Source organism: Eptatretus burgeri, chromosome 16 (assembly GCF_056783735.1).
Source record: "Eptatretus burgeri isolate ZD-2024b chromosome 16, Ebu_testis_v1, whole genome shotgun sequence".
In the NCBI taxonomy this organism is placed as follows: Eukaryota; Metazoa; Chordata; class Myxini; order Myxiniformes; family Myxinidae; genus Eptatretus; species Eptatretus burgeri.
The window spans coordinates 4,218,341-4,246,031 of NC_140976.1; the positions used below are offsets into that span (position 1 = coordinate 4,218,341).

General features: G+C 57.9%; 1 protein-coding gene across 1 annotated transcript; it reads left to right on the forward strand.

Moving 5' to 3' along the window:
• The first annotated feature begins 752 nt into the window (after window positions 1–752).
• PREP (prolyl endopeptidase) lies at window positions 753–27,610 on the forward strand. The gene is made up of 16 exons (XM_085860539.1): window positions 753–1,031; window positions 15,170–15,244; window positions 16,246–16,379; window positions 16,855–16,985; window positions 17,071–17,304; window positions 18,110–18,231; window positions 18,782–18,887; window positions 19,453–19,537; window positions 22,295–22,401; window positions 22,538–22,735; window positions 22,900–23,003; window positions 25,449–25,585; window positions 25,682–25,776; window positions 26,212–26,343; window positions 26,499–26,655; window positions 26,876–27,610. Exons 1-16 carry the CDS (start codon window positions 990–992, stop codon window positions 27,162–27,164), a joined length of 2,148 nt encoding a protein of 715 aa, XP_085716665.1. The 5' UTR covers window positions 753–989; the 3' UTR covers window positions 27,165–27,610.
• Window positions 27,611–27,691: the final 81 nt, after the last annotated feature.

Below are 27,691 nucleotides of genomic sequence, written 5' to 3' on the forward strand. Positions count from 1 at the left end.
CAACACCCCTTGACGAGATCCCTAGCTCGACTTAGCCATGAGGAGCGGCTAAAGGAGACGGGGCTTTATTCACCACAAAGGAGGTGGTTACGAGGAGATATGATGGAGACGTTTAAGATAATCAAGGGTGGAGATAAAATTGGTGAAGATGAATTAGTCCACAGAGTGGACAGTGACAGGACCAGGGGCCATGGCCTGAGAGTAAAGAAGAGGAGAGTTGAGACGGTAGTCAGTTAGGGGTCTTTTGCTCAGAGAGCAGTTAATGCATGGAATGGTCTCCCTGGAAGTTGTGGAGGTAGAGGGGTATGGGGATGTTGGCAGGACTTTTAGGTAGTTTGAGCATTGATGGGTGATTATGTACGAAGTGCTGTTGGTGGGGGTCTCATTAAGAGGTGATGGGTGGTTGATGTTGTTTGTTTGTTTGTTTGTTTGTTTTTCTTACCCAAGCCCGTCCACACCCATGCCTCCTCCCCTGGAAAGACAAAAAAAAACATTTTCCATTTTTTTTTTGGTCTGGTAATGATTGATGTGGCGCAGGCATGATGGTCCAAATGGCCTCCACGTGATGGCGTCACCATGAAAACGGAACGTCCTCGTCGCGCACTCCGCTCACGTCTCGAATGAACGGCCGAGGCCCAAATGGAGTATTCCTCCGAAATGACGGTTTAATAATGGGCTTTTATTCCTTAAAAACAAATTACATGTAAACAACGTGACAACGAACTCCGCCGTTAATTAAATATCATTCCGGAAGTTACGTGCCGGAAGTAGGTGGAACTTCGGATTTCCTCTCTTGGCCAATAGCGGGCTGGGGAATCGTGAGGTAAACCACGTGTGCTCGTTACAGGTGGAGCTGGGAGGGAATAACAAAGGTGTTTCAGTGCGTTGTTTGCACTTTGTGTATCGCACATTGTACGAGGAGGAGCATTGGAAGAGTCCGCGCTGTGAAAGGGACTGAAGTGAACGAACTGGGTTGTGTTACCGCTGGTATGGAGTGTCACTACCCTGAAGTATTCCGTGATGACGGCCAGGTGAGGATGGACCGTGCGGGTCGTGGGCGCAGCACTCATGGCACTTTAGGTACGAATAGGAATCCAGTAGTTATAGGTCGTTCAAGGCGGGTTACTCCACTCGTAATCCCGAGTTTTATATTCCTTTTATCTCCCGACCTGAACCCCCCCCCTCCTCTCCCTACCTGACCCTCTCCTCTCCCTACCTGACCCACCCCCAATCCCTACCTGACCCCCCTCCTCTCCCTACCTGACCCCCTCCTCTCCCTACCTGACCCACCCCTCTCCCTCACCTGACCCACCCCCTCTCCCTGACCCCCCCCACCCCTCTCCCTGACCTGCCCCACCCCTCTCCCTGACCTGCCCCACCCCTCTCCCTGACCTGACCCACCCCTCTCCCTGACCTGACCCACCCCTCTCCCTGACCTGACCCACCCCTCTCCCTGACCTGACCCACCCCTCTCCCTGACCTGACCCACCCCTCTCCCTGACCTGACCCACCCCTCTCCCTGACCTGACCCACCCCTCTCCCTGACCTGACCCACCCCTCTCCCAACCTGACCCACCCCTCTCCCAACCTGACCCACCCCTCTCCCAACCTGACCCACCCCTCTCCCTACCTGACCCCCCTCCTCTCCCTACCTGACCCCCTCCTCTCCCTACCTGACCCCCCTCCTCTCCCTACCTGACCCACCCCTCTCCCTACCTGACCCCCCTCCTCTCCCTACCTGACCCACCCCTCTCCCTACCTGACCCCCTCCTCTCCCTACCTGACCCACCCCTCTCCCAACCTGACCCACCCCTCTCCCAACCTGACCCCCTCCTCTCCCTACCTGACCCCCTCCTCTCCCTACCTGACCCACCCCTCTCCCTACCTGACCCCCTCCTCTCCCTACCTGACCCACCCCTCTCCCTACCTGATCCTCTCCTCTCCCTACCTGACCCTCTCCTCTCCCTACCTGACCCTCTCCTCTCCCTACCTGACCCACCCCTCTCCCTACCTGACCCACCTCTCCCTACCTGACCCCCTCCTCTCCCTACCTGACCCACCCCTCTCCCTACCTGACCCACCCCCTCTCCCTACCTGACCCACCCCTCTCCCTACCTGACCCACCCCTCTCCCTACCTGACCCACCTCTCCCTACCTGACCCACCCCCTCTCCCTGCCTGACCCACCCCCTCTCCCTACCTGACCCACCCCTCTCCCTACCTGACCCACCCCTCTCCCAACCTGACCCACCCCTCTCCCAACCTGACTCCCGGACCTGCCCCACCCCCTCTCCCTGACCTGTCCCACCCCTCTCCCTCACCTCTCCCACCCCTCTCCCTCACCCGACCCACCCCTCTCCCTGTCCTGTCCCACCCCCCTCCCTGGCCTGGCCCACCCTCTCCCTGACCTGACCCACCCCTCTCCCTGACCTGACCCACCCCTCTCCCTCCTGACCTGACCCACCCCTCTCCCAACCTGACCTGACCCACCCCTCTCCCAACCTGACCTGACCCACCCCTCTCCCAACCTGACCTGACCCACCCCTCTCCCAACCTGACCTGACCCACCCCTCTCCCAACCTGACCTGACCCACCCCTCTCCCAACCTGACCTGACCCACCCCTCTCCCAACCTGACCTGACCCACCCCTCTCCCAACCTGACCTGACCCACCCCTCTCCCAACCTGACCTGACCCACCCCTCTCCCAACCTGACCTGACCCACCCTCTCCCAACCTGACCTGACCCACCCCTCTCCCAACCTGACCTGACCCACCCCTCTCCCAACCTGACCTGACCCACCCCTCTCCCAACCTGACCTGACCCACCCCTCTCCCAACCTGACCTGACCCACCCCTCTCCCAACCTGACCTGACCCACCCCTCTCCCAACCTGACCTGACCCACCCCTCTCCCAACCTGACCTGACCCACCCCTCTCCCAACCTGACCTGACCCACCCTCTCCCAACCTGACCTGACCCACCCCTCTCCCAACCTGACCTGACCCACCCCTCTCCCAACCTGACCTGACCCACCCTCTCCCAACCTGACCTGACCCACCCCTCTCCCAACCTGACCTGACCCACCCCTCTCCCAACCTGACCTGACCCACCCCTCTCCCAACCTGACCTGACCCACCCCTCTCCCAACCTGACCTGACCCACCCCTCTCCCAACCTGACCTGACCCACCCCTCTCCCAACCTGACCTGACCCACCCCTCTCCCAACCTGACCTGACCCACCCCTCTCCCAACCTGACCTGACCCACCCCTCTCCCAACCTGACCTGACCCACCCCTCTCCCAACCTGACCTGACCCACCCCTCTCCCAACCTGACCTGACCCACCCCTCTCCCAACCTGACCTGACCCACCCCTCTCCCAACCTGACCTGACCCACCCCTCTCCCAACCTGACCTGACCCACCCCTCTCCCAACCTGACCTGACCCACCCCTCTCCCAACCTGACCTGACCCACCCCTCTCCCAACCTGACCTGACCCACCCCTCTCCCAACCTGACCTGTCCCACCCCTCTCCCAACCTGACCTGACCCACCCCTCTCCCAACCTGACCTGCCCCACCCCTCTCCCAACCTGACCTGACCCACCCCTCTCCCAACCTGACCTGACCCACCCCTCTCCCAACCTGACCTGACCCACCCCTCTCCCAACCTGACCTGACCCACCCCTCTCCCAACCTGTCCTGACCCACCCCCTCTCCCAACCTGACCTGACCCACCCCTCTCCCAACCTGACCTCACCCACCCCTCTCCCAACCTGGCCTGACCCACCCCTCTCCCAACCTGACCTGACCCACCCCTCTTCCAACCTGACCTGACCCACCCCTCTCCCAACCTGACCTGACGCACCCCTCTCCCAACCTGACATAACTCACCCATCTCCCAACCTGGCCTGAGCCACCCCTCTCGCAACCTGACCTGGCCCACCCCTCTCCCAAGCTGACCTGACGCACCCCTCTCCCAACCTGACCTGACCCACCCCTCTCCCAACCTGTCCTGACCCACCCCTCTCCCAACCTGACCTGACCCACCCCTCTCCCAACCTGACCTGACCCACCCCTCTCCCAACCTGACCTGACCCACCCCTCTCCCAACCTGACCTGACCCACCCCTCTCCCAACCTGACCTGACCCACCCCTCTCCCAACTTGACCTGCCCCCCTCCTCTCCCAACCTGTCCTGGCCCACCCCTCTCCCAACCTGGCCTGACCCACCCCTCTCCCAACCTGACCTGACCCACTCCTCTCCCAACCTGACCTGACCCACCCCTCTCCCAACCTGACCTGACCCACCCCTCTCCCAACCTGACCTGACCCACCCCTCTCCCAACCTGACCTGACCCACCCCTCTCCCAACCTGACCTGACCCACCCCTCTCCCAACCTGACCTGACCCACCCCTCTCCCAACCTGACCTGACCCACCCTCTCCCAACCTGACCTGACCCACCCCTCTCCCTACCTGACCTGACCCACCCCTCTCCCAACCTGACCTGACCCACCCCTCTCCCTACCTGACCTGACCCACCCTGACCTAACCCACCCCCTCTCCCTACCTGACCCACCCCTCTCCTTGACCTGACCCACCCCCTCCCCCTCTTCCTAAATGACCCACCCCTTCTCCCTCACATGACCCAACGGCTCTCCCGACCTGACCCCTCCCCTCTCCCGACCTGACCCACCCCTCTCCCGACCTGACCCACCCCTCTCCCGACCTGACCCACCCCTCTCCCGACCTGACCCACCCCTCTCCCGACCTGACCCACCCCTCTCCCTGACCTGACCCACCCCTCTCCATGACCTGACCCACCCCTCTCCCTGACCTGACCCACCCCTCTCCCTGACCTGACCCACCCCTCTCCCTGACCTGACCCACCCCTCTCCCTGACCTGACCCACCCCTCTCCCTGACCTGACCCACCCCTCTCCCTGACCTGACCCACCCCTCTCCCTGACCTGACCCACCCCTCTCCCGACCTGACCCACCCCTCTCCCGACCTGACCCACCCCTCTCCCGACCTGACCCACCCCTCTCCCGACCTGACCCACCCCTCTCCCGACCTGACCCACCCCTCTCCCGACCTGACCCACCCTCTCCCGACCTGACCCACCCCTCTCCCGACCTGACCCACCCCTCTCCCTGACCTGACCCACCCCTCTCCCTGACCTGACCCACCCTCTCCCTGACCTGACCCACCCCTCTCCCTGACCTGACCCACCCCTCTCCCTGACCTGACCCACCCCTCTCCCTGACCTGACCCACCCCTCTCCCTGACCTGACCCACCCCTCTCCCTGACCTGACCCACCCCTCTCCCTGACCTGACCCACCCTCTCCCTGACCTGACCCACCCCTCTCCCTGACCTGACCCACCCCTCTCCCTGACCTGACCCACCCCTCTCCTGACCTGACCCACCCCTCTCCCTGACCTGACCCACCCCTCCCCTCTTCCTAAATGACCCACCCCTTCTCCCTCACATGACCCAACCTCTCTCCCGACCTGACCCCTCCCCTCTCCCGACCTGACCCCTCCCCTCTCCCGACCTGACCCCTCCCCTCTCCCGACCTGACCCCTCCCCTCTCCCCGACCTGACCCCTCCCCCTCTCCCGACCTGACCCCTCCCCCTCTCCCGACCTGACCCCTCCCCCTCTCCCGACCTGACCCCCTCCCCTCTCCCGACCTGACCCCCCTCCCCCCTCTCCCGACCTGACCCCTCCCCTCTCCCGACCTGACCCCCCTCCCCCTCTCCCGACCTGACCCCCCTCCCACTCTCCCGACCTGACCCCCCCTCCCCTCTCCCGACCTGACCCCCCTCCCCTCTCCCGACCTGACCCCCCTCCCCCTCTCCCGACCTGACCCCCTCCCCCTCTCCCGACCTGACCCCCTCCCCTCTCCCGACCTGACCACCCTCCCCTCTCCCGACCTGACCCCCCTCCCCTCTCCCGACCTGACCCCCTCCCCCTCTCCCGACCTGACCCCCCTCCCCTCTCCCGACCTGACCCCCCTCCCCCTCTCCCGACCTGACCCCCCTCCCCTCTCCCGACCCTGACCCCCTCCCCCTCTCCCGACCTGACCCCCCTCCCCCTCTCCCGACCTGACCCCCCTCCCCCTCTCCCGACCTGACCCCCTCCCCTCTCCCGACCTGACCCCTCCCCCTCTCCCGACCTGACCCACCCCTCTCCCTGACCTGACCCACCCCTCTCCCTGACCTGACCCACCCCTCTCCCTGACCTGACCTACTCTGACCTAACCCACCCCCTCTCCCTACCTGACCCACCCCTCTCCCTGACCTGACCCACCCCCTCCCCCTCTTCCTAAATGACCCACCCCTTCTCCCTCCACATGACCCAACCTCTCTCCCGACCTGACCCCTCCCCCTCTCCCGACCTGACCCCCCTCCCCTCTCCCGACCCTGACCCCCTCCCCTCTCCCGACCTGACCCCCTCCCCCCTCTCCCGACCTGACCCCCCTCCCCCTCTCCCGACCTGACCCACCCCTCTCCCTGACCTGACCCACCCCTCTCCCTGACCTGACCCACCCCTCTCCCTGACCTGACCCACCCCTCTCCCTGACCTGACCCACCCCTCTCCCTGACCTGACCCACCCCTCTCCCTGACCTGACCCACCCCTCTCCCTGACCTGACCCACCCCTCTCCCTGACCTGACCCACCCCTTTCCCTGACCTGACCCACCCCTCTCCCAACCCTGACCCACCCCTCTCCCAACCTGACCCACCCCTCTCCCTACCTGACCCCCTCCTCTCCCTACCTGACCCCCTCCTCTCCCTACCTGACCCACCCCTCTCCCCTACCTGACCCCCCTCCTCTCCCTACCTGACCCACCCCTCTCCCTACCTGACCCCCCTCCCTCTCCCTACCTGACCCACCCCTCTCCCTACCTGACCCCCTCCTCTCCCTACCTGACCCACCCCTCTCCCAACCTGACCCACCCCTCTCCCAACCTGACCCCCCTCCTCTCCCTACCTGACCCCCCTCCTCTCCCTACCTGACCCCCCTCCTCTCCCTACCTGACCCCCTCCTCTCCCCTACCTGACCCCCCTCCTCTCCCTACCTGACCCACCCCTCTCCCTACCTGACCCTCTCCTCTCCCTACCTGACCCTCTCCTCTCCCTACCTGACCCCCCTCCTCTCCCTACCTGACCCACCCCTCTCCCAACCTGACCCACCCCTCTCCCAACCCTGACCCCCCTCCTCTCCCTACCTGACCCCCCTCCTCTCCCTACCTGACCCACCCCTCTCCCTACCTGACCCACCCCTCTCCCTACCTGACCCCCCTCCTCTCCCTACCTGACCCTCTCCTCTCCCTACCTGACCCACCCCCTCTCCCCTACCTGACCCACCCCCTCTCCTTACCTGACCCCCTCCTCTCCCCTACCTGACCCACCCCTCTCCCTACCTGACCCACCCCCTCTCCCTACCTGACCCACCCCCTCTCCCTACCTGACCCACCCCTCTCCCTACCTGACCCACCCCTCTCCCTACCTGACCCACCCCCTCTCCCTGCCTGACCCACCCCCTCTCCCTACCTGACCCACCCCTCTCCCTGACCTGACCCACCCCTCTCCCTGACCTGACCCACCCCTCTCCCTGACCTGACCCACCCCTCTCCCTGACCTGACCCACTCCTCTCCCTGACCTGACCCACCCCTCTCCCTGACCTGACCCACCCCTCTCCCTGACCTGACCCACCCCCTCTCCCTGACCTGACCCACCCCCTCTCGCTGACCTGACCCACCCCTCTCTCCTGACCTGACCCACCCCTCTCCCTGACCTGACCCACCCCCTCTCCCTGACCTGACCCACCCCCCCTCCCGACCTGACCTGACCCACCCCTCTCCCGACCTGACCTGACCCACCCCTCTCCCGACCTGACCTGACCCACCCCTCTCCCGACCTGACCTGACCCACCCCTCTCCCGACCTGACCTGACCCACCCCTCTCCCGACCTGACCTGACCCACCCCTCTCCCGACCTGACCTGACCCACCCCTCTCCCGACCTGACCTGACCCACCCCTCTCCCGACCTGACCTGACCCACCCCTCTCCCGACCTGACCTGACCCACCCCTCTCCCGACCTGACCTGACCCACCCCTCTCCCGACCTGACCTGACCCACCCCTCTCCCGACCTGACCTGACCCACCCCTCTCCCGACCTGACCTGACCCACCCCTCTCCCGACCTGACCTGACCCACCCCTCTCCCGACCTGACCTGACCCACCCCTCTCCCGACCTGACCTGACCCACCCCTCTCCCGACCTGACCCTGACCCACCCCTCTCCCGACCTGACCTGACCCACCCCTCTCCCGACCTGACCTGACCCACCCCTCTCCCGACCTGACCTGACCCACCCCTCTCCCGACCTGACCTGACCCACCCCTCTCCCGACCTGACCTGACCCACCCCTCTCCCGACCTGACCTGACCCACCTCTCTCCCGACCTGACCTGACCCACCCCTCTCCCGACCTGACCTGACCCACCCCTCTCCCGACCTGACCTGACCCACCCCTCTCCCGACCTGACCTGACCCACCCCTCTCCCGACCTGACCTGACCCACCCCTCTCCCGACCTGACCTGACCCACCCCTCTCCCGACCTGACCTGACCCACCCCTCTCCCGACCTGACCTGACCCACCCCTCTCCCGACCTGACCTGACCCACCCCTCTCCCGACCTGACCTGACCCACCCCTCTCCCGACCTGACCTGACCCACCCCTCTCCCGGACCTGACCTGACCCACCCCTCTCCCGACCTGACCTGACCCACCCCTCTCCCGACCTGACCTGACCCACCCCTCTCCCGACCTGACCTGACCCACCCCTCTCCCGACCTGACCTGACCCACCCCTCTCCCGACCTGACCTGACCCACCCCTCTCCCGACCTGACCTGACCCACCCCTCTCCCGACCTGACCTGACCCACCCCTCTCCCGACCTGACCTGACCCACCCCTCTCCCGACCTGACCTGACCCACCCCTCTCCCGACCTGACCTGACCCACCCCTCTCCCGACCTGACCTGACCCACCCCTCTCCCGCCCTCACCTGACCCACCCCTCTCCCGACCTGCCCTGGCCCACCCCTCTCCCGACCTGACCTGACCCACCCCTCTCCCGACCTGACCTGACCCACCCCTCTCCCGACCTGACCTGACCCACCCCTCTCCCGACCTGACCTGACCCACCCCTCTCCCGACCTGACCTGACCCACCCCTCTCCCGACCTGACCTGACCCACCCCTCTCCCGACCTGACCTGACCCACCCCTCTCCCGACCCTGACCTGACCCACCCCTCTCCCGACCTGACCTGACCCACCCCTCTCCCGACCTGACCTGACCCACCCCTCTCCCGACCTGACCTGACCCACCCCTCTCCCGACCTGACCTGACCCACCCCTCTCCCGACCTGACCTGACCCACCCCTCTCCCGACCTGACCTGACCCACCCCTCTCCCGACCTGACCTGACCCACCCCTCTCCCGACCTGACCTGACCCACCCCTCTCCCGACCTGACCTGACCCACCCCTCTCCCGACCTGACCTGACCCACCCCTCTCCCGACCTGACCTGACCCACCCCTCTCCCGACCTGACCTGACCCACCCCTCTCCCGACCTGACCTGACCCACCCCTCTCCCGACCTGACCTGACCCACCCCTCTCCCGACCTGACCTGACCCACCCCTCTCCCGACCTGACCTGACCCACCCCTCTCCCGACCTGACCTGACCCACCCCTCTCCCGACCTGACCTGACCCACCCTCTCCCGACCTGACCTGACCCACCCCTCTCCCGACCTGACCTGACCCACCCCTCTCCCGACCTGACCTGACCCACCCCTCTCCCGACCTGACCTGACCCACCCTCTCCCGACCTGACCTGACCCACCCCTCTCCCGACCTGACCTGACCCACCCCCTCTCCCGACCTGACCTGACCCACCCCTCTCCCGACCTGACCCTGACCCACCCCTCTCCCGACCTGACCTGACCCACCCCTCTCCCGACCTGACCTGACCCACCCCTCTCCCGACCTGACCTGACCCACCCCTCTCCCGACCTGACCTGACCCACCCCTCTCCCGACCTGACCTGACCCACCCCTCTCCCGACCTGACCTGACCCACCCCCTCTCCCGACCTGACCTGACCCACCCCTCTCCCGACCTGACCTGACCCACCCCTCTCCCGACCTGACCTGACCCACCCCTCTCCCGACCTGACCTGACCCACCCCTCTCCCGACCTGACCTGACCCACCCCTCTCCCGACCTGACCTGACCCACCCCTCTCCCGACCTGACCTGACCCACCCCTCTCCCGACCTGACCTGACCCACCCCTCTCCCGACCTGACCTGACCCACCCCTCTCCCGACCTGACCTGACCCACCCCCTCTCCCGACCTGACCTGACCCACCCCTCTCCCGACCTGACCTGACCCACCCCTCTCCCGACCTGACCTGACCCACCCCTCTCCCGACCTGACCTGACCCACCCCTCTCCCGACCTGACCTGACCCACCCCCTCTCCCGACCTGACCTGACCCACCCCTCTCCCGACCTGACCTGACCCACCCCTCTCCCGACCTGACCTGACCCACCCCTCTCCCGACCTGACCTGACCCACCCCTCTCCCGACCTGACCCTGACCCACCCCTCTCCCGACCTGACCCGACCCACCCCTCTCCCGACCTGACCCGACCCACCCCTCTCCCGACCTGACCCGACCCACCCCTCTCCCGACCTGACCCGACCCACCCCCTCTCCCGACCTGACCCGACCCACCCCTCTCCCGACCTGACCCGACCCACCCCTCTCCCGACCTGACCCGACCCACCCCTCTCCCGACCTGACCCGACCCACCCCTCTCCCGACCTGACCCGACCCACCCCTCTCCCGACCTGACCCGACCCACCCTCTCCCGACCTGACCCGACCCACCCCTCTCCCGACCTGACCCGACCCACCCCTCTCCCGACCTGACCCGACCCACCCCTCTCCCGACCTGACCCGACCCACCCTCTCCCGACCTGACCCGACCCACCCCTCTCCCGACCTGACCCGACCCACCCCTCTCCCGACCTGACCCGACCCACCCCTCTCCCGACCTGACCCGACCCACCCCTCTCTCCCGACCTGACCCGACCCACCCCTCTCCCGACCTGTCCCGACCCACCCCTCTCCCGACCTGACCCCGCCCACCCCTCTCCCGACCTGACCCGCCCCACCCCTCTCCCGCCCTGACCCGACCCACCCCTCTCCCGACCAGGCCCGACCCACCCCTCTCCCGACCTGACCCGACCCACCCCTCTCCCGACCTGACCCGACCCACCCCTCTCCCGACCTGACCCGACCCACCCCTCTCCCGACCTGACCCGACCCACCCCTCTCCCGACCCCACCCGACCCACCCCCCTCCCGACCCGACCCGACCCACCTCTCCCGACCCGACCCGACCCACCCCTCTCCCCGACCCGACCCGACCCACCTCTCCCGACCCGACCCGACCCACCCCTCTCCCGACCCGACCCGACCCACCCCTCTCCCGACCCGACCCGACCCACCCCTCTCCCGACCCGACCCGACCCACCCCTCTCCCGACCCGACCCGACCCACCCCTCTCCCGACCCGACCCGACCCACCCCTCTCCCGACCCGACCCGACCCACCCCTCTCCCGACCCGACCCGACCCACCCCTCTCCCGACCCGACCCGACCCACCCTCTCCCGACCCGACCCGACCCACCCCTCTCCCGACCCGACCCGACCCACCCCTCTCCCGACCCGACCCGACCCACCCCTCTCCCGACCCGACCCGACCCACCCCTCTCCCGACCCGACCCGACCCACCCCTCTCCCGACCCGACCCGACCCACCCCTCTCCCGACCCGACCCGACCCACCCCTCTCCCGACCCGACCCGACCCACCCCTCTCCCGACCCGACCCGACCCACCCCTCTCCCGACCCGACCCGACCCACCCCTCTCCCGACCCGACCCGACCCACCCCTCTCCCGACCCGACCCGACCCACCCCTCTCCCCGACCCGACCCGACCCACCCCTCTCCCGACCCGACCCGACCCACCCCTCACCCGACCCGACCCGACCCACCCCTCACCCGACCCGACCCGACCCACCCCTCTCCCGACCCGACCCGACCCACCCCTCTCCCGACCCGACCCGACCCACCCCCTCTCCCGACCCGACCCGACCCACCCCTCTCCCGACCCGACCCCGACCCACCCCTCTCCCGACCCCGACCCGACCCACCCCTCTCCCGACCCGACCCGACCCACCCCTCTCCCGACCTGACCCGACCCACCCCTCTCCCGACCTGACCCGACCCACCCCTCTCCCGACCTGACCCGACCCACCCCCTCTCCCGACCTGACCCGACCCACCCCTCTCCCGACCTGACCCGACCCACCCCTCTCCCGACCTGACCCGACCCACCCCTCTCCCGACCTGACCCGACCCACCCCTCTCCCGACCTGACCCGACCCACCCCTCTCCCCGACCTGACCCGACCCACCCCTCTCCCGTCCTGACCCGACCCACCCCTCTCCCGTCCTGACCCGACCCACCCCTCTCCCGTCCTGACCCGACCCACCCCTCTCCCGTCCTGACCCGACCCACCCCTCTCCCTAAATGACCCACCCTCTCCCTAAATGACCCACCCCTTCTCCCGACCTGACCCACCCCTCTCCCGACCTGACCCACCCCTCTCCCTGACCTGACCCACCCTCTCCCGACCTGACCCACCCCTCTCCCTGACCTGACCCACCCCTCTCCCTGACCTGACCCACCCCTCTCCCGACCTGACCCACCCCTCTCCCGACCTGACCCACCCCTCTCCCGACCTGACCCACCCCTCTCCCGACCTGACCCACCCCTCTCCCGACCTGACCCACCCCTCTCCCGACCTGACCCACCCCTCTCCCGACCTGACCTGACCCACCCCTCTCCCGACCTGACCTGACCCACCCCTCCCCTGACCTGACCCACCCCTCTCCCTGACCTGACCCACCCCTCTCCCTGACCTGACCCACCCCTCTCCCTGACCTGACCCACCCCTCTCCCTGACCTGACCCACCCCTCTCCCTGACCTGACCCACCCCTCTCCCTGACCTGACCCACCCCTCTCCCTGACCTGACCCACCCCTCTCCCTGACCTGACCCACCCCTCTCCCTGACCTGACCCACTCTGACCTAACCCACCCTCTCCCTGACCTGACCCACCCCTCTCCCTGACCTGACCCACCCCTCTCCCTGACCTGACCCACCCCTCTCCCTGACCTGACCCACTCTGACCTAACCCACCCCTCTCCCTGACCTGACCCACTCTGACCTAACCCACCCCCTCTCCCTACCTGACCCACCCCTCTCCCTGACCTGACCCACCCCTCTCCCTGACCTGACCCACCCCTCCCCCTCTTCCTAAATGACCCACCCCTTCTCCCTCACATGACCCAACCTCTCTCCCGACCTGACCCCTCCCCCTCTCCCGACCTGACCCCTCCCCTCTCCCGACCTGACCCCTCCCCTCCCCTCTCCCGACCTGACCCCTCCCCTCTCCCGACCTGACCCCTCCCCCTCTCCCGACCTGACCCCTCCCCCTCTCCCGACCTGACCCCTCCCCCTCTCCCGACCTGACCCCCTCCCCTCTCCCGACCTGACCCCCTCCCCTCTCCCGACCTGACCCCTCCCCTCTCCCGACCTGACCCTCCCCCTCTCCCGACCTGACCCCCTCCCCCTCTCCCGACCTGACCCCTCCCCTCTCCCGACCTGACCCCCTCCCCCTCTCCCGACCTGACCCCTCCCCCTCTCCCGACCTGACCCCCTCCCCTCTCCCGACCTGACCCCCTCCCCCTCTCCCGACCTGACCCCCTCCCCCTCTCCCGACCTGACCCCCTCCCCTCTCCCGACCTGACCCCCTCCCCCTCTCCCGACCTGACCCCCTCCCCCTCTCCCGACCTGACCCCCTCCCCCTCTCCCGACCTGACCCCCTCCCCTCTCCCGACCTGACCCCCTCCCCCTCTCCCGACCTGACCCCCTCCCCTCTCCCGACCTGACCCCCCTCCCCTCTCCCGACCTGACCCACCCCTCTCCCTGACCTGACCCACCCCTCTCCCTGACCTGACCCACCCCCTCCCCCTCTTCCTAAATGACCCACCCCTTCTCCCTCACATGACCCAACCTCTCTCCCGACCTGACCCCTCCCCCTCTCCCGACCTGACCCCCTCCCCCTCTCCCGACCTGACCCCCTCCCCCTCCCCTCTCCCGACCTGACCCCCTCCCCCTCTCCCGACCTGACCCCCCTCCCCTCTCCCGACCTGACCCCCTCCCCCTCTCCCGACCTGACCCCCTCCCCCTCTCCCGACCTGACCCCCTCCCCTCTCCCGACCTGACCCCCCTCCCCCTCTCCCGACCTGACCCCCTCCCCCTCTCCCGACCTGACCCCCTCCCCTCTCCCGACCTGACCCCCTCCCCCTCTCCCGACCTGACCCCCTCCCCCTCTCCCGACCTGACCCCCTCCCCCTCTCCCGACCTGACCCCCCTCCCCCTTCTCCCGACCTGACCCCCTCCCTGTCTCTGTCTCTGTTCTTTAATCCTTACGAACCGACCAATGATGATAATAATAATAATAATGATGATGATAATAAACTACTCCTCCGCAGGTGAATGATTGTGTAAGTTAACACCGCATCATTTTAATCCCATGGTTCCAAGTAGACCTCATGGTGGTGCTTTCAAGCAATTTTTGACCGACGCGATGCCAAAGGTTTTGAACAAGTAAACGGGCAGTTACAGCTATTTGGGTTCCAAGGCCATAAATAAGGAGAGCCCTTATATTTTGGGCAATTTTGTTGATCTTCTGAGGTTCGACCCAACACCTTAATCCTCCTTCCCACTCTTCCAGCTCCCGTTACACCCTTCTGCAACACCGTTCCCTCATCGACTTGCTGACCACCTGGAATGGTTTAAATAATCCTCTCCCACAGGTGTCCATCAGTGTTGTGAAACAATGACGTGGTCTGTGGCAGGTTCTGGAAGTGATGATTTGATGTCCTAAAGCTTGTTTCGAGTTCCCGCTAAACAAGCATCCTCAGAATGGTCTTTATCTCAACGTGATGGTGTCTCCCCAAACAGATGAATGATTACCATGGAAACAAGGTTTCGGACCCTTACGCCTGGCTTGAAAACCCCATCAGTGAGGAGACCAAGGTCCTGTTTTGTGCCTTCATTTGTTTCTTTTGGATTGTTATCGTTGGTTTGATCGACGTGTTATAACCTCATTATGGGTTTTTTTTTTCTCCATGTCATAAATAAATTGCTTAATTAGGACTTGGGTTCGGACATAAATAAAACGTCATCATTTCATTCATTCACAATTAACGACAATGTCGTTGATAACCCGTGGCTCGCTCGCATTGGGCTTTGCCAGACACCTTGGTCTCTGCCCTGAGCAGTCACGCAGATTATTCCAACGGCTTTGGGGGTGTTACGTCGTCAGGGACATCCTGAGGCTTACAAGTTCTTGTTTCCACCCCTGCAAGTCACAGCCCAAGGCACAAACCCATTAGTTTAAGTCTGAGGGGGCAGGGTGGCGAGAAGCCCCCTGTCTGTCTGACGAGATGTGCTGCTGAGGGGTTCGCACCCCAAGGATGTTGCCAGCCGTTCCCACGGGGTTGTCTTCCCATGAACGTGCTGCCTGAATATATCCACTCTCGAGTGAATGTTTTGTTAGAGACGTGCGGAGAGTTCAGGTTTGATGAGGTTTTCTGAAATCTGCTCTTAAAGCTCCTCAAGGCTTCTGTTGAGATTTTCCACCCCGTTCCTTCCCGTGAGCATAACGTTGATGGAATTGTTAGAACGACCCCTCCGAGTCTGGGAGGTTGGCGGTTCGAACCGAGGCCGGGACATACCAAGGACTTTGAAAATGTTACGTGTTGCTTCCTTGTTTTGACACTGCATTTTGAAAGGACAGAACACAGATAAACAACCATAGGTTGGTAATATTAGCGCAGGCCTTGATGGGCCTAATGGCCTCCTCATGCATCAAAGTTCCTTGTGAGGGAGCTCGTGTTATTGATCTTGAGTGGCAGTGGCTTTACCTTTATTTTGTTTGGGACCAATTATTGTTCACATGAAACCATTCCATCAAGGAACCCTTGCTCTCCGATTCTCTTTGTGTCGAATACTTATTGACGTCGAATCCGTTTCAGGCATTTGTGGAGGCACAAAACAGCGTGACCCTGCCGTTCCTCGAGGCCTGCCCCGTGCGCGAGCCTTTTCATCGCCGTATGACGGAGCTCTTCGACTTCCCTAAATACGGATGTCCGTTCCGTAGAGGGCCCAGGTAGCTGGTGTGTTCTTGTTGTGTTTCTTGTTTTATAGCCTGTTAGTTGTTTTAACTTGTCCGATGGCATTGTTCAGAGGTCACGCTTACCTAGCTCTGCTGTCGAGTCTGGGGTTTGATGCCCGACCTGATAAACGCTCGGATTGGTGGTTCGTAGGCACGGCGTTTCATCGCAAGGCGTGCCTTCCCTCCAGTGGACGTTAAGTCGGGTGTTCCGTCCTCTAATAATAATAATACTTGGTGGACATTAACGATCCTTTCTCGAAGAGTCTGAGTTGTCGCCGCAACCTGAACAAATTACAAATTTCCGCCCAAATCGGCTCCATTTGAACATTCGGCTTGGAAAATGTTCACGGTTCATGAAAAACCGAAGCTGACCCCGAAGGAAGGTGAAAATAATTGGGGTTGTTAAAATGGTCGTAATAACTACTACAGTACTACTATGTTTCTGTTCCATCTCTACCTAATACCACAGGTATTTCCATTTCCACAACACTGGCCTGCAGAACCAGAGTGTGATGTACGTGCAAGAAAGCTTGAATGACCAACCTTCTGTTTTTCTGGATCCGAACACGTTCTCCGAGGATGGCACGGTGGCGCTGCGCGGTGAGAAATGCTTTTCCATCGAAGGCGGTGCGATGGAACGTATCCGCTGGCCTCTTGTGTTCATTGCTTTATGTTTGTTCCTCAGGGACGTCATTTTCTGAGGACGGGGCCTACCTAGCATACGGTCTGAGTAGCAGCGGTTCAGACTGGGTGCAGATCTGCTTCTTGCAGGTCGTTCCTTGCAAGGAGGACGCCCCCGCCGGCGCTCTTATTCTGCCTGACCGCCTCGACCACGTCAAGTTCAGCTGCATGTCCTGGACGCACGATGGGCGCGGGTTGTTCTACAACCGTTACCCGCCGCCCGCACAGTCCTGCGATGGTGAGCCTGCACATCTCGCTTCGTGTCCTGTTCGACTGCCTGTGTGGCAGCACTGTTGTGCGTTGAGTGGTCATGGTCTTGCGTTGTGGGTTTATTCGGATGATGCATTTTTTTATTTCATACATAAAGTTGTCAATTGCCTTCTTGTTCCGGAATGACAATCCATTTGACGATTTTATTCATACCCCGCCGATATCCTCGACCTTTTCTGGTACCGTATGTTGCAACGACCTTTGACCTCCCTAAAATGGTTTATCTGATTTGATCTTCTGAAAGCTAAGTCAGTTTGGACTGTAGTGCCACTTGGAGATCACAGTGTCGTTCGCCTAACATGTGGAATTTTGGAAATCGTGAACGCTGCAAATCTATAGCGTCGCATCTTTAAAGTGTGCGAGCAAACGGGCTCGCCAGCTCAACGTCTTTCTCATCAGGACGGTGTGCAGAGGTATTGCAGAGACACCTGTTTGCACTTCATGACAATGGTGCTCCGATTTGACTCGATTGGAGAGCAAGCGTGCGAGCACGATGATTTGTTTCTCAGGCCTTCTCGGCGTGCCCGAATGACCGGTTAGCTTGTGACGCTGGCGATCCCATTCAAATCCCGTCTCCTCTGGTTCTTCATTCATTGTCTGCTCATGGCTTTGTGCTTCACTTAAAGTACACCGATGTCTCCTGATGTGATCGTCCTCCGTAACGTACGCACACGCTCACCCGTTCGGTTGTCTGTTTGCAAATAAATAAATGAATTTTGATACGAGCCCCGAGCTAATCGCACCATGATGTCATCGCCACTTTCACCACGCAGGCACGGAGACTGATGTGTACTTGAACCAGAAGCTGTATTACCACGTGCTGACGACCGAGCAGGCCGACGATGTGCTTTGTGTTCAGTTTCCTGATCACCCAAAGTGGATGGGCAGCGCCGAGGTGCTAATCTTCCCGACGGGCCTGCACTCTATCTTGTCCTCTTTTTATTTACTTGTGTGTTTACTCATGATTGTCTATTCCAATATCTATCCACATTTTATGTCGTCAATGTAAATATGGTACAAGGATGTTGTGCCGTGCATGTTTAGACGGGCTGAATGGCCTTTTGTAGGCCATTTACGATGAGGAGATTGACTGTGCTGAGCGTTGTCAGCCAATCAGAAGGGAAGATGAGTAGCTTCTCACTACTTTCCTTACTTTTGATTGGAGGAAAAGCTGGCATGCCTAGTAGTCATCCTGTGTCCAGAGTACAAGGCAGTTCAGTGCTTGGTCAATGCCTTGTACGATGTAAAACCGACATAGAGAGTTTGCTACGAGTCAACAAGGCAGGAGTCGACGGCTTTCTACATTAATCGATTTACAACACACGAGCAGCCATTTCTTTTCTCTCACAGCATACGATGCAATGCATGACTGGCTTCCTTTTCTCCAATGCCATGCAAGCACCACCCTTGAGGGAACCGATTGTTGTTGGCGTCCTTATCCTTAGGTGACGGCGGACGGTCGGTATGTCATCCTGTCCATCCATGAAGGCTGTGAGCCGGTCAATCGTTTATGGTACTGTGACCTCGAAACATTGCCCGATGGAATCTCAGGTATGTGATCACCTGAAACCATCAGGAACTTGTTTATGTTTTGAAAGATACCTTTGGAATATAAGTAGGATGCAGGAGGAGAGGGGAAAAGACGCGATTGAGTTTGTTACAAGATGTTTATTCCGAAGACTTGAATGGTATTACAGTTGTTTAAGTGCCGTCGTACCATGATATTTTGTATTTATATCTTCTTCTCGATCCATTTCTTAGTTTTAAAATCTTTGGCTGATCACCTTTTACCGTGTCGGTGTGGTCCGCATTCACTCTGCCCATGTATGTAACAATTCCACCAACCAGAGGAACAAAAAAAAACACGACCTGATCATGCTGTCCCTGGTGGTCGCCACTTGGGCAAGACGTATATCCTACGTCCGGAGTTTTAAACTTCTTTGTCGCTTGTGCAGTCATCGGTGTCGCATCATAATAACCACTTGTGGAGTCCTTTGTATGGAGTTTGAAACACAATTGTGATTGTTGTTTCATATGTGTACCAGTTAAATGTAGTTGTGCTCCAGTGCTGATCATGTTATTGGTGAGTGATCTGATCCTCTCGTGTGTCCAACAGGTGAACTCCCCTGGGTGAAACTTGTGGACAATTTTGAGGCCGAGTACGAGTACGTCACGAACGAAGGGACGCTCTTTACGTTCCGGTATACATCAAAATTTTCCTATTTAGCTTCTTTTTTTTTTTTCTTGAATACCTTGTCGAGGCTCGTGTGAGAGCTAACACACAACACACGTCAGGGTGGGGGCATGCGACGAGGGGAGGGAGTGGGAAGGACAAAACAGTGGGGAACAGACACATTAGGAGATCTGTGGAAGGGAGAAGGATGGGACAGGGAACATGGGGAATAGAAGATGGACATTACAGGGACATTCAGGAAGGAAAGCAGGGAATTTGAAGGTGGGCTTGGGTGAATTATCGGGGGTAGAAAAGATCGAGCATTTGGATGAGGGGTGATAAGAGGTGGTGGTGAACAGCTGTTTTGAAGGCCTGGAGGGAAGAATGGGAATGAATAGAGTGGGGGAAAAAGAGGAATGAAAGAGTGAAGGTGAGCAGTGATTCGTGATTTTTGTAGTTTTACCAGAAGGAGGTTGTTGGCGGACCTTGAGTGCCCTGCGGAAATGTGGTGGGGACAAATCGCAGAGAGAGCAGGGGGTGAGGCTGGAGAGGAGACTGCAGAAGACAGAAAGACCACTGACCAGCCTGCAGTGAATGATTGAGAGGCCCAAAGACTCAGCCTCATTGCGGGAGATGCCAATGATCCGAAATGCGTTGGTTTCTACAGCGTGAAGCCGAGAAAGGTGGGAGGCAAGAGCACCAGCCCAGAGGGGAGAGCAGTACTCCATCTGGCTGCGGAGGAAAGCTTTGTAAGTGGTCAGGAGCTCAGGTGGGCCGAGGAAGGACTTTGCACGACGGAGGATTCCCAGTCAGCGGCTGGCTTTGGAGGTGAAGTTTGATATGTGGCTTTCCCAGGAAAGGTCATGGCAGATAGTGAAACCCGGAAGCTTGAAAGAAAGGACTTCTTCCAGAGGATTGTTGAGAAAGTGGATGGGGGGGGGTTCAAAATGGTCCTTTCAAAGAGACATAGTGAGAGTGTGAGATTTGTCCGATTTGAAAGACATGTTCCACGTGTTGGACCAGTTTGTGATTTTGTCCAGATCTGCAGTGAGTGAAGAAGCTGCTGCTTGCCGGTCTGAGGGATGACCGATGGTACGGCAGAGGGTGGAGTCATCAGCAAAGATATATAGGGGATTTTCCAGAGAGTCGGAGAGATCATTGATGAAAACCAGAAAATGAACAGGGCCCAGAATGCTACTTTGAGGAACTCCAGCCTGGATAGGAAGAGGGGATGAAAGAACTCCATTTAGGGCCACACGGTGACTGCGACAGGAGAGGAAGTTTGCGAGCCATGAGTGGAGATGGCCTTGAATACCATGGGAAGAAAGTTTGGTGAGTAGGGCAGGGTGCCAGACTGTGTCAAAAGCACGTGATATGTCCAGGGATACGGCTCGGATTTCCTGTCTGGCATTGAGGACCTCCATCCATTGTTGGGAGAGCAGAAGCAGCATATCCAGGGTAGAGTGACCTGGTCTGAAACCAAATTGATGATCGGAAATCAGGCCATTGGAGAAGAGGAAGGATTTAATGTCAGAAGCGATGATGGATTCCATAACCTTGCTGATGATTGGGAGAAAGCTGATTGGTCTGTCATTGCAGGGATCTGTTTTTGCACCTTTTTTGTGCAGGGCAGTGATGTTTGCTGATTTCCAAGCAGATGGCAGATGACCTTGGGCAAATGAGAGGGTGAATAGAACAGAGAGATGGTGAGCAAGAGCAGAAGAGCAGGCTTTGAGGACACGTGGGCTGATGCCGTCTGGACCGGTTGCAGAATAGTATTGAGATTCCAATAGTATTGAGAACTGATGCCTTGTAATGCCCAGAACCCAGGGTCAAGTCTCGTGACATATATATATATATATATATATATATATATATATATATATATATATATATATATATATATATATATATATATATATATATATATATATATATATATATATATATATATATATATATATATATATATTTATTTATTTATTTCCATTGTCTACTGTCTTTGTAATTCGAATTGAAGTCCACTGTTGGATACTCACATCTGTCCTGCTTGTGGTTTATATTAAGCCCGACGATGAGCCTTGATTCAATGTTCTTGGACACTTGAACAAACGACACTGAAAAGCACGTTTTGACATCACATATGATTGGCGAAGTCATTCCCTGTCATGGATGGTCTCCTGGAATGAAGTCTTTTTTGCAGCCTGGTCTCCTGCATGTGATATTCATGGAGGTTTCTTTAACTCATCTGGAACTTAGTTCCAGGGAGCTTGTGGGATGGCCCGTCGTCAGTCTGTCCGTCCATAAACACTTGCAACTTCTTGCAACATTACTTTATCACACGGAATGTACCAAAGTTTTGCTCATGGCATTAAATAAAATCAGGCCCGAAGGGGGTGTACGGGTGGGGTTGCCCCCCAAAATATGTATTTGCTTTCTTCTCAGAAACTACACGCACAGTTCCGATGAAACTTGATCACCACTTTCATCACCAGTGATGTACCAAAGTTCGTTCATGGCATTAAAAAATAATATCCATCGGTATTTACTTTCTTCTCTGTTACATATTTTGTGGGTCATCCATGCCTACCAGTGGTTCCCTGGTTTTCATATCCAGCTGCTACCAGGTGAGCACCAAGGGGTATTGCCCCTATTTTTTTTAACTGGTTTCATTTTTGAGTTGACTTTGTATAATCTGTACCAGTGGGTAAAGCAGTGTGTTCGTGCTGTTTGTGCTGTTGCGTATTTGTGAGAATTAATTAATATTCTTGGCGTGTGTTTGCAGCACGAACTGTGACGCCCCTCGTTACTGTCTCATTACAATTGACCTGGCTGACCCCAAGCCCTCGGCCTGGCGCACCCTTGTGCCGCAGCATGAATGCGACGTGTTGGGTACATACATCATCCTCACTACCCATCAACACCATCATCTACTTTTCCTGGCAATTCCTCGTGAACTCGCATGCTCTTTGCTCTCCTCAATGCACTGGCATATGGTACTCTCCCATGTGTTTCGTTTCGTATGTAGACTGGGCGACCTGCGTGAACGGCTTTCTCATGCCGGTGTGCTGGCTCAGCCATGTGAAGAACGTTTTGCAAATATATGACTTGGCAACAGGCGCCAAACTCACCACCTTCCCACTGGATGTTGGCTCTGTTGTGGGTTTCAGTGGCCGTAAAAAAGACCAAGAGATCTTCTTCCAGTTCACCTCCTTTCTCACTCCAGGTGCAGTAAGAGTGATGCTTTGCTTGAGGGACTTTTATGTGACCGTTGCTTTAAATCCACCGAAACGACAAGCTTTTGCTCAGAGACTGAGGAAAGTACCGTCGATGTCATTGTGACCCTTGTTTGATCACGGATTGCATTGTGACGCTAAATTATCACCGCAGGAATAATCTACCACTGCGATCTGACGAAAGAGGGTTACGAGCCGAGCGTGTTTCGCACCATCGCGGTGAAAGGTTTTGAACCCTCGGACTACGAGACGGTGCAGGTACAGTTACCATTTTGCCTTCTGTACACGAGGTACACTGAACGTATCCAGTGTGCATCTCGTGTCCAGAAAGTACTCCCCTGGGATGTAAGATACACAAATCGCTGTCGTCATTGATTTATTATTTCTTTCAAGTACATGCTGATAGTTGTATACATATATAATTGGTCTTGGAAACTGAAATCGAGGCTCATGGTGGAGCTAAACGAGAAAGGACAGCAGTTTTGCAGACTGCGGTCAAAGCGGAATGGGGAGACGCGGACATCTCACTGGAGTGGCAGAAAGAGGAGGATTTGAGGTCGGCGAAAGTCAAAACTTCATGTTATGAAACACTAAGGCTGTGGCAGTTTTGGAGAAAGGGGCTCTCGGTGATGAGACACTGAGAGTACCCACCACCCCCCACCCCCCTCCCCAAAAAAAAAATCCATAAAAGTGCTGTTTTGTCGGAAGTTGAAGAGACCCTTGCAGTCGTCCTTCAAGTACTTTTGCAATTTATTAAAGTACTTTTTATCAACCCAGTTGGTGTGTCGGTGACTCGCTAACACAGGACCTCTGTGACTGGCCAAACAATCCTGCGAGCAAACGGCACGTGCATATCTTTCCACGATCTAATAGCGGGAATACCTGTTGAAACGCAATATCCCCCAAAGGCCATTCAAATATGTTCCAAAAGCTTTGACCTGCTCATTTTCACACCTGGCCTCACCTGTATACAGGAGGTTTTACATGACAGTGTCACTGCCTGCTCAGTGGACCTATTATGCACAACTTACCTCTGATGCGTCCCGTATTCAGTTGTAAATCTAACCCACTTGAGCACACGGGCCATACTATTCTGAACGCATTCTAGCAAAGGATCCCCATCCCCTTTCCATGTAATTAGTACTTTAACAATTAATTGAAGTACTTTTAATGAACTCTTTTAATGAACATCTGGATAAAATCACAAACTGGTCCAACACGTGGAACATGTCTTTCAATCCACACAAATCTCACACTCTCACTATGTCTCTTCGAAAGGACCGTTTACAAAACCCCCCCATCCACTTTCTCAACAATCCTCTGGAAGAAGTCTTTTCTTTCAAGCTTCTGGGTCTCACTATCTGCCATGACCTTTCCTGGGAAAGTCACATTTCCAACCTTGCCTCAAAAGCCAGTCGCCGACTGGGAATCCTCCGTCGTGCAAAGTCCTTCCTCGGCCCTCTTGAGCTCCTGACTACTTACAAAGCTTTTGTCCGTAGCCTGATGGAGTACTGCTCTCCCCTCTGGGCTGGTGCTCCTGCCTCCCACCTTTCTCGACTTCACGCTGTCGAAACCAGGGCTTTTAAGATCATTGGCATCTCCCGCAATGAAGCTGAGTCTTTGGGCCTCTCACTCAATCACCGCAGGTTGGTCGGTGGTCTTTCTGTCTTCTACCGACTCCTCTCCAGCCTTGCCCCCCTGCTCTCTCTGCGATTTGTCCCAACCACATTTCCACAGGGCGCTCAAGGTCCGCCAACAACCCCCTTCTGGTAAAACTACCAAAATCACGAATCACTGCTCATCTTCACTCTTTCATTCCTCTTTTTCCCGCCTTTGGAATAAACTTCCTCACTCTATTCTTTCCCATTCTTCCCTCCAGGCTTTCAAAACAGCTGTTCACCACCACCTCTTATCTTCCCCCATCCAAATCCTCGATATTTTCTACCCCCGATAATCCACCCATGCCCACTTCCTTCAATTCTCCTGCTTTCCTTCCTGAAAGTCCCTGTAATGTCCATCTTCTCCTCGCCATGTTCCCCGTCCCATCCCCATCCCTCTCCCTTCCACAGTTCACCTGTGTCTGTTCCCCAATGTTTTGTCCCTTCCACTCCCACCCCTCTTGTCTCATGCCTCCTTGCTGTGAGTTGTGTGTTAGCTCTCATACGAGCCTCGACCAAGGTATACAAAAAAAAAAAAAAAAAAAAAAAAACTCAAGAGCATGTAAAACCAGGAACGTCGTGACGACAAAACTGCTTTCATTGATTGCTTGCAGTGGCTTCAGAATGTGTCAATTAGTGTTAGAATGAGACGAGGAGAGAGATGTCATACCGGCCCTTATTCCTTAAAAAGTGCACGTTTGGCCACTGGATCGATTTGAGTTAAAATTATAGATTTGTTTTTTTTCCACACTAATTGTGGTTGAGGCATTTTGGAAAGGCCTATTCAAGCCACTGAGGTTCTCCTGCAGGTGTATTTCAAAATGTCTGGAGCTCATTGTTCCTGATGTAGGCAGTGCTGATTGTAGTTTATTATGGTGGTCTGCATCAGCTGAGCTGCACTCTGAATATGGGGATGAAGGGGGTTGTGAAGAAGCAAAAGCCGTGCATGTGACGTGGAGGGAGTGATGTATTGTCAGAGTGGATTCAATGTCGTGCACCGTGATGAATTGTGGGATCTACGTCTCCATTTGTGGCCATGCCTCAGGTGTTTTACCCCAGTGAAGATGGCACAAAGATCCCCATGTTTCTTGTCCACAAGAAGGGCATCGAGCTGGATGGTTCTTCTCCGTTGCTGCTTTATGGATATGGAGGGTTCAACATCTCCATCACACCGAGCTATAGGTTTGCCCCCAACACACGTTCACCGAGGCCTTGTCACTTTTCTCATTTATAATGCAAAATGGCCTAGCACTTCTCATCTTTGCTGTACCCGGGCAGTGTTTCACACCTGATCTTTGTGCGCCACCTGGGTGGGATTCTGGCTGTGGCAAACATCCGTGGAGGAGGCGAGTACGGGGAAACGTGGCACCGTGGTGAGTCCTCGAGCAGGCCTAACACGCTCTGGGATTTGTTCCAATGCCTCTCGATTGCCGGCACAGCGTTCGCGATTTGATTTGGTGAGTTTTAACTTGTGTGGTCTGCAACGTTGGAGGTTTGGTTGCTGAGATCCTCGAGGACACCATTTTAGTCGTACAGTACATGCTACGAGACATTAGCGCTTGCAAATTGCTGGCTCGAGAAGGCCATTCCATTCATGGATTGGATTCCAATAAGCGATGACACACACACACACACACTTTGTGAATAGTCGGATGGCCTTGTAGTTTTAACTTCATAATTTGCCTCATCTCTGATTGAAAGAGATTGATGACATTAAGTTGGGGACGTGGCACGAGTGTCTAAGTGCATGTCACTTTGTCGATGTGTCCATCGGCATCGAGCTGTGTGTGGATGTTTGTGCATCGCAGAGGGAATGAAGGAGAAGAAGAACAATGTGTTTGCTGATTTCATCTGTGCTGCACAATACCTCGTGGAGAGTGGGTACACACAGCCACAACGCCTCGCCATAAATGGAGCTTCCAATGGAGGACTTCTCGTGGGTATGGAACTTTTCGGCTGTACATGGTGCAGGATAGAGCACACCTGGTCATATTAAATTAGAGACATGGATTTGCGGGAATTCAATGAGGATAGAAAACATTAATTTGAAGATACTGAGGGTCTCTCCATTCCTCCCCATGTCCATTCCATGAAGGAGCTTGCATCAACCGCCGGCCAGATCTGTTTGGTTGTGCCGTCGCTGAGGTCGGTGTCTTTGATCTGCTCAAGTTCCATCGTTTCACTATCGGCCATGCTTGGACCACCGAGTTTGGCTGCTCCGAAGACCCGGAACATTTCCCCTGGCTGGTGAAGTAAGTGACACTGGTTGATGTCGATCTGCTGAAACACCGAGCGAATGGATACTAAGAAGATCAAATTGTGTGACTGTGGCATCTGAGAGCAACCCGTGACCCCATTAATGGCATCGTGGTGTTTCATAGCATATTGATACTTTGTTTGGAGCAGTTGGTGAGGTTTTGGACAAATATTGTTTGTGATCGATTGCCGGTGACAGTTATCGATTTCCATCAGGCACTCTCCGCTGCACACTGTGAATGTTGATGCAACGTACCCTGCAGTCCTCCTGCTAACCGCCGACCACGACGACCGTGTAGTTCCACTGCACTCGTACAAGTTCATTGCAGAACTCCAGCACGCGGCCAAGCAGCACAGCCAGAGCACGAACGGACGTCCGCTGCTTTTACGCGTCGACACCAAGGCCGGACACGGTGCCGGGAAACCCACGGCTAAAGTGCTGAGTGAGGCTGCAGATGTGTACGGCTTCGTGGCATGTACCCTGGGTCTTACCTGGCAACACTGAGTGACCATCTCAAATCAAACCCTTTGCTTGTTCCTTTTAGTCCATTATTACTTGCATTTGTGCAAGTGCTGTTTGACTAACCAGGAAAGCTACCTTGTCCACCGCTCCTGTTGCTTTCGGCGGTGGTTGATATAGCACTTGCCTGAGGTCTTCGGAAGTAAAGGGTAACGATTTCCTGATTTTATTCCTGCCAGTTTTTACACCTTGGCCATCTCTTACAAATAAGCTAAAAACAAACGATCTGAAGTGTTTCAGTGAACAATGTAATAATTTAAGGTTTCATGTTCTTCCTTTCCCAGCTTTAATGTGTGATTTTTTTTGATTTTTATTCTTTCCTCCAAGCTAAAACGGTTTAATTCACCACAACCTGTCCCTCCCTTAAGGCGCTGTCACACCTTAACGATTTAGCCAGCAATGGCAACGTATAAAAATGTATGTAAAACGTTGGCGAACGCCGAAATTTTGATGTTTTTTTTTTAAGTTTTGGTCGTATTCATAACATATTAGTAATGGGCACAGAACGTTTC

Bases quoted from the DNA above. Each gene is read 5' to 3' on its own strand.
- PREP (XM_085860539.1), top strand. From the start codon at position 990: ATGGAGTGTCACTACCCTGAAGTATTCCGTGATGACGGCCAG. The intron at 19,538-22,294 runs GTATACATCAAA...GTGTGTTTGCAG, and splicing joins GGGACGCTCTTTACGTTCCG to CACGAACTGTGACGCCCCTC. The intron at 22,736-22,899 runs GTGCAGTAAGAG...TTATCACCGCAG, and splicing joins CACCTCCTTTCTCACTCCAG to GAATAATCTACCACTGCGAT.